This window comes from Triticum aestivum, chromosome 2B, assembly GCF_018294505.1.
Source record: "Triticum aestivum cultivar Chinese Spring chromosome 2B, IWGSC CS RefSeq v2.1, whole genome shotgun sequence".
NCBI classification, from domain to species: domain Eukaryota; kingdom Viridiplantae; phylum Streptophyta; class Magnoliopsida; order Poales; family Poaceae; genus Triticum; species Triticum aestivum.
The window spans coordinates 734,909,898-734,916,985 of NC_057798.1; the positions used below are offsets into that span (position 1 = coordinate 734,909,898).

At 45.2% G+C, this 7,088-nt stretch overlaps 1 protein-coding gene across 2 annotated transcripts in view; it reads right to left on the reverse strand.

Annotated features, from left to right (window-relative positions):
• LOC123047030 (uncharacterized) overlaps positions 1-4,733 on the reverse strand; it is a 6,796-nt gene extending 2,063 nt beyond the window's left edge. Inside the window, exons 1-9 of one of the 2 annotated variants that reach the window (XM_044470511.1) lie at positions 4,353-4,733; positions 3,345-3,444; positions 1,961-2,309; positions 1,663-1,830; positions 1,028-1,232; positions 830-906; positions 579-663; positions 374-434; positions 186-277 (exon numbers count right to left, since the gene is read on the reverse strand). In XM_044470511.1, the coding sequence (XP_044326446.1) occupies positions 186-277; positions 374-434; positions 579-663; positions 830-906; positions 1,028-1,232; positions 1,663-1,830; positions 1,961-2,309; positions 3,345-3,444; positions 4,353-4,629 (1,414 nt within the window). In that variant the 5' untranslated portion in view covers positions 4,630-4,733. The remainder of the gene's footprint in view (positions 1-185; positions 278-373; positions 435-578; positions 664-829; positions 907-1,027; positions 1,233-1,662; positions 1,831-1,960; positions 2,310-3,344; positions 3,445-4,352) is intronic. The other variant, XM_044470512.1, reaches the window with a different exon arrangement.
• Between the last annotated feature and the right edge of the window lie 2,355 nt (positions 4,734-7,088).

A 7,088-nucleotide genomic window follows, 5' to 3' on the forward strand; every position in this document is an offset into this window, starting at 1 on the left:
TTTTGGGTCTCACTCTTGATGACTCCCTTTGCTACTAAAAGAGGGTTGACAAGCCAGGCCAGAAGATGTTATCACTCTAAAGCAAGTCCAGGTCCAAACAAAATCAATTTGATTGAACAATGAAAAAAATGCATATGCACACAAACTAAGTTTAGATTTATTCCAGCAAGGATATCTCTTCAAACCTGAAGTTGAGTTCATATGCAATTCTTCGTGAATTTCTGGTTCTGCGGGCACAGATTTATCTCCACTGTGGTCGGCAGCCTCTTCCGTAGCACTGAGACAGTTCAATATTGTTAGCGACAGAGCAGTATGTAGCAAATGCAGCAAATCTGTGTTAAAAAGTGCACCCTTCTTTAATACAAAAACCGACCTTGTGAGAGGCACAGGGTTCCCATGTGGTACCTCATCTGCATTCCCCTGTGGTACCTCATCTGCACCACAAAAACCATTCAAGAATACATTAAACCAGGATATTCAATTATTCATGTAGTTCAACAATTACATTAATTCAAACATGGTTATAGCAAACTGAGCAGAATTTCATCAAAGATTGAAAAAAATGGCAAAGGATCTACCAGGATGAACATCAGATGCAGCATGGCATTCTTGGACAAGATTGCCACTGTCATTCGGTGCAGGATCCACAGAATCAACAGCACCCTAAAATAAGAGAAATGAACTGATAAATAAGAGAAATTATATATAGTTTGCAAAAGGGACTGTAGATAATGTTTGCAGGGCCATGCTTATACTATCAAATAAAGATTCAACACTTCTCTGGTGTATCTAAATTACGGCCATGGATACAGGAAAATTCACGACTCACATGGTTTCCATCTTTAGTTGGTGAAATAGGTAAGGAGCACTCATTGGCTGGTTCTGCTGCAGCAACTTTATCAGAACCTAAATTACATGAAACAAATTAGTCGTTTACAGCCAAAAGACATGTTCTTGACAATCGGAGTACGCACCATGAGTGATTCGGCGTCATAAAAAGCTCACGTTTGTAAAGAAGAAATCTCACCTTCATAACCCTGTACAGGCTGTCCAACTTCATCACGAGTACCTGGCGAGAGTATAGAGACACCATTATCAAACAATCTGGAAGTAGAACCATGAGGCCTCGACTTAGAAGCTTCTGCAGTTTCAGAAAATCTAATGTGATCTCTTCGCATATCAAAGTTCTCCCAGAAGTTGGAACTGGAAAGGAAGTCTTCCTTGGTGTCGACCTTCAGAAAGGAAAATACTTACAAGTGAAAATGCAAGAATAGTTGGCAGTATATAATAAGTTTTGGTGAAATAATAGAAATAAAGCATGCAAACATGTGACTGCACAATTTTCATGCCATATTAACATGCTTATATCGAATACGGTCACAATGTTATATTCCGAAATTTAATGAATGTCTACAGTCAATAGCAAATGCAACAATGTGTTCAAAGAAACAAGTTCATGCACAAACAGTTAAGCAGCAATTACAGAGTTCATATGTATCTCATTCAAGACTAGAATACTGATCAGCAAAAATAATGAAGCAGATGTTACAGAGTTCCTACTAATCCAAATTATCCCTCAAAAACTAGGCTGAACATAATTGCAAATTCTGGCAATTCCATTGTGACCTGGCAGAAAACTGTTGCTCCTATATTTTGAATTACCTTCGATGATGAGAAGTATTTGGATCCTTCTTCATCATTAATATGTACTCCACCGGAGGGTGGAGATTTAAATCTCCGACTGCCTAATAAAGGGGACTGCCATGGTGGCAATGACTGCATGTATGATTTTGCTAAATCGACAGGAGAACCCTTGTCAGATTTGAGGTCCTGCATGAGATGCCAAGCCATTAAGGTAAACAACAACAGAAGCAACCAAGATAAACATTCATTCAGCTATGCAATCGCCTAAGAGTTCAAGGCTATAACCGTTAGAAAAGAAAAATACACCAGCACTCACAGCATTAAGCACATCAGTGTTCAATGTGCAAGGTCCATGATCTTCAGGCTTTGAGCCTAATCCCTGCCTTTTCTCTTCCAACCATTTCTTTGCTTCCATAACTGCTGCACTACATAGCTCAGGTGATGCTTGGAGAGGAGAGCCAGGAGAAAAGTTACCAGGTCCGGTACTAAAAAATGGACCTGACCCAGGGCCATTTCTATTGCGATTCAAGGAACGCCAAGCTCCAGTAAAATCATGGCCATTCCTTCTTGGGGTTTCTTTTGGTGTCCCATGCTCATAGGCTTCAGGAAATGCTGAATCTGTAACACGTGACTGTAATAGCTTTACCATCTTATCACATTCATCCCTGAAAAATGAACAGCAATAATTCAGAGGGAAAGTAGTAGATACGATCGAGCTTATTCAAGAAATCAAGGCCTAAACTTTATGTATCTACCAAATATAAACAACCAAAATGTCTCAGAAACAAATAGTATGCATAACAGTTACTTAAGTCAGGATTAGATCCATAGTGCTTCGAACTGCACTCTTTTCTTAGCCGTGCACTGCTAAAGAGAGCCAATCAGAGCTATAATCTCCATTTGAGGTATTAGTATCACTTGGTCTTTCCTCTGATTCAAATTAAAAAGAAATATGTGGCTGCAGTTCATTATAGAAAGCTCTTGTCGACATCAGTTTCGATTGACAAAACATAAAGTCGATTCAATTAAGAAGCATCTCGTTACAGTTCATTATAGAAGCTCACAAGACCCACATCAGTTCTGATTGACGAAACAAAAAACTAGATTCTTTTACTACTAATAAGTACTCCCTCTGTCCCATAATATAAGAGCGTTTTTGACACTACATGTCAAAAACGCTCTTATATTATGGGACGGAGGGAGTATATCATTATAGAGGTTTACAAGACAAACACCAGTTTTGATTGAAGAAACACAAACTAAATTCTTAACCAGTGAATTCTAATTCATAGTGGCTGTCCAAAAAAAAGTCAACTATACATATTAGCACGCGTATCTCTACTCCTATAAAAGACTCAGTTGGTGACGATGGTGTGTCTATCATCCGTCATTTCTGACCATTAGATCTGCATCTAACGACTGTGAGGTAAGTTGTGGCCTTTTTGCAACGATAGGCCACTTCTCTGCTCCAATTTGCAGAAAACCCCTTAGTATCTTGAAACCAACCACATCCCTCCCTCACCTCATCAAAAAAGCCCGAGGAATATATTTTGAGTGAAACATAATATAATTTTTTGTGATATATGTATATCAAAACTAAAGTGTTTTCTTTCAAGTTTGTGAACAAGTATTATTCTACTTTGGATCCGTTTGCAACACACGGGCACATTGCTAGTAAAAGAATAATATACTCCAGTTACCTTGAAAATGTTTCCTTCAAAACCATTTCCTCAATGGCAAGCTTTGACTCGCTGTAAGGAACTATTTTTCCATGAGTATCACGGGTATCTTCGTTTCCATCTGCACAAGTACTTGAAATTAACACATTTATAACATATCTAAGAATAATCCACAACTGAATATGAAGTTGTGAGATGCACTAGATAGCAGTGTGAGGACACATCAAACAGTCCAGGAAAGAAGAGATGACACGATGCAACTGAGGTCAAAGTTTTACATGTGAAACAAACTACTATGTGATGGAGCAGCATTCTAGTAGTATTTCTAAAATGTTTCAAGCTTACAAGGAAGCAATATATCTCAATCTCCCACCTACTAATGTTTATGAATTGAATGACTGACAGATTCTGCATCATTTCTGAACCCGGGATTGAGCAGTTCTCTAACCCTGCCAGAACTAACTTTTTAAACCCCCATATTCATTCCAAATACCTCCAAAGTAGCTTCCCACTAAAAAAATGAAGCAACTCCCATATTCATTCCAAATAGTACCTCCGAAGTAGCTTCCCACTCAAAATTAACCAAGTCTGACCAAAGCTCTTGACTGAGGTACATTCAGAACAATAATTCATCGTCTCAATTTTCAAATTCCACAACAACGGGGGGAAATTTACGGTTTTCGAATTCGTCATCGTTTTATCCCCAATTCCACCTAGCGAGACAAAATCCTTACTCTACCGCAATCTATCAGGCGCTCGGCACTTCTGCTGCACCATTACTGCCGACAGTAGCCGCGGAACAGGCAAATTCAAAAACCAGTACTCTAATTTGAGAAGTCAAAACCGAAACCCTAGGTCGCGACCCGCGGCTGAAGCCCTCGCGCAGCACCAACTTGCCCATTATAGGTTACCACGGCCACTACTGACAGGTCTAAGTGAACGACCGAGCGCACTAGGTCCGGAGCTCACTACACGGAGAGGGCGAGAAGCGGAGACAATGGGGGAAATGGGGAAGGGGGAGCAACTCACCGGAGTCCTGCTCGGAGCCGTCCTCCTCCTCCTCCTCCTCCTCGTCCCCGGAGGCCTGCTCCTCGGACGAGGAGAAGAGCACGGAGGATATGACCCGCTTGGCCCCGGTGACGATGGTGGAGAGCCACCCGGGGCTCCTGCCCCCCTCCGCCGGCACCAGCGCGCCCTCCTCCGGCGAGAGGCGGCGGCGCTTGCCCCGCCCGGATCCGGATCCTTCGCCGTCGTCCCCTTCGTCCTCCGGCGATCGCCGCCGGCGAGCCCTGAAGAGGGACGCCATGGGAGCGCGAGGGAGAGAGCGTGCGGGAAGGGGAAGGGGAGCGTGTGACGCGAGGGGAATCCGAACCGGAAACGTGAGGAGGCGATTTTTGGAAGCGACGTCGGCGGAAACTGCTACGGCCACCGCTTTAAACGGGCCGCGCCGCCCCCATGACGCGCGGGCCCGCCCGTGCGGCCGGCCCACCCGCAGGGACTGCGTGGGCGACCCGGTTGCGGCGCGCGGAGGTAAGTGGGACAAACTTTATCGGCTACTGGTTGTTGGCCTGCGCAAAGTGCAGCGCGCATTAACTGCTGCTAATCGTAATGCACGGTGGATTTGCGGTCGTACCCCTCGCATGAGGAGGAGGGCCCGCCGCGCAGTCGATTATTTCGGGCCCGCTTGGCTGTGACGGGTGTGGTGTTGGCTCCTCGCGAGGGTGTGTGTACGGGTGAGTAATGTTAACTGGCAAACCTCCGTCCAGATTCCGATGTGTAGGAACAGCGACGGTGCGTAGGTTTGGGTAAATGAATGAGCAGTGGGGCCGGGTGCTGCGGCGGATGGATAGGCTTCGGCCTGTGGGTGGTGGAATCTTGGGTTGGGTACTTGGGCGGGTGGACGAATGTTTTCTCTTCGGGGGAAGGGGAAAGGTGAAGGGTGGAGTGTGGCGGCTGGGAAAATGTCTCATTCGGGCCTGTCCTACACGCCGCCGCCGTATGTAGCGAATCACGTTTTTGTGGGTTTTTTTTTCATGGTAATGAAGAGCTTTATTCAAACCGCCAGCACTATCAGCCATGAGGCTGGTTATCAGCAAACCCGGAGGAGAGTCCATCCAACACTTCGACACCTCCAATGTGCTCGCTTGTCTCGCACAGAGGTGGGCCGGGAGATTGGCATGTCTCTTTACATGTAGAATATCAAAAGAAATAAAACTAGCAGCTAGCTCCTCAATATCTAAGAGTAACGGCGCTATCAGAGAGCGCGAAATACGGCGCGAGTTCCAGAGGTTCACTACATCCAAACAGTCGGTCTCAATCTGCACTCGCTGAAAACCACGAAGTAAAGCCACCACCACACCTTCACGTACGCGGTCGCTTCTGCCACAAGTGGATCGGTGATGCCAGGGATTGGTTTGCACCAAGCCGAGATGAATGATGAAGTTGAACGAGCCACTCCACCAATACCTGCTCTATGCTCCAATCACTACTAGGAAAAGGCCTACTAATGGCGCACCTAATTTGGCCATTAATGGCGTATTAGTGGTGTGCCATTAGTGACACGCCATTAGTATATTTTACTAATGGCGCACCAGTGGCCATTAGTATCTGGTATACTAATGGCGGACCTCTGATGCGCCATTAGTATTTACAACAGTGCGCCATTAGTATGCCTCCCAGGGGGCCATGTATACCCAGGTGCTTTGGCATACTAATGGCGCACAACAACAAGATGCGCCATTAGTAACTTCGGCATACTAATGGCGCACTGTTTAACGATGCGTCATTAGTATCCTTTGGCATACTAATGGCGCACTGTGATGTGATGCGCCATTAGTATGAATATTAGGGTTTTTTTATTTTTTAATTTTCTGTTTTTTGCACAGGTTACAAAATGTATAATTGGATAAAATATAGACAGCACACATCAACAACAGATTCATCGAATACAATAGAAGATTAGTCTCTGAATACAATTCATCATATTAGTCTCTGAATACAATTCATCATATTAGTCTCCGAATTGAAAAGACCGAACAAAGATAGAACATTATATTACAAGTCTCGAAACCGCGAGTAGCGAGTTTGTCTTCACATTACAAGTCGATATCGATCATCTAAACTACCATCACATAGAAGAGAGCTACGGTCATCACGATGAGCATCATCACGATGAAACTCGTCTTCATCCAGTTCCTCCAACGCTCCCTCCCCTCTCTCGCTAGATAGCGGGCGTATCTAGATTCGGCCTTGGCCCTAGTGGTGTACCCTTTGTAACGGTTACCGCTGAATCGGTGGACCTGTCTCCGACACTCCTCCCAGTCGTCGTAGACTCCGGGAACCTTACCCTTGTACACGACATACGACCAGGCCCGGCCCGGATGGGGGGGCAGGGGGGGCGGCCGTCCCGGGCCCCCAAAATCCAGGGGCCCCTCCCCGGCCGGCATGCAGGTAGCCAATGTGCTAGTGCTTAAAAAACTATGGATTGTGGATCGTGTTAGGAAGGCAGCCAGGCGTTGACGCCGGCAGATTAGCAATTCATTCATTATCTCAAAAAAAAGCAATTCATTTCTATTCCTTTTCTTTTGGTGAATCGACTCCTTCCTATTCCATCACGTACAAATTTTTGCGCCGTACATCTGCTCTAGTACGCCGCCGTCCTGGTCCTTTTCTCCTAAATTCCGATCGCCAGTTCGTCCTCTCGTCAATCTATTTCCGGGCACCTAGATCTCCAGACTAGTACGCGACGACGCTCTGCTCTCCCGC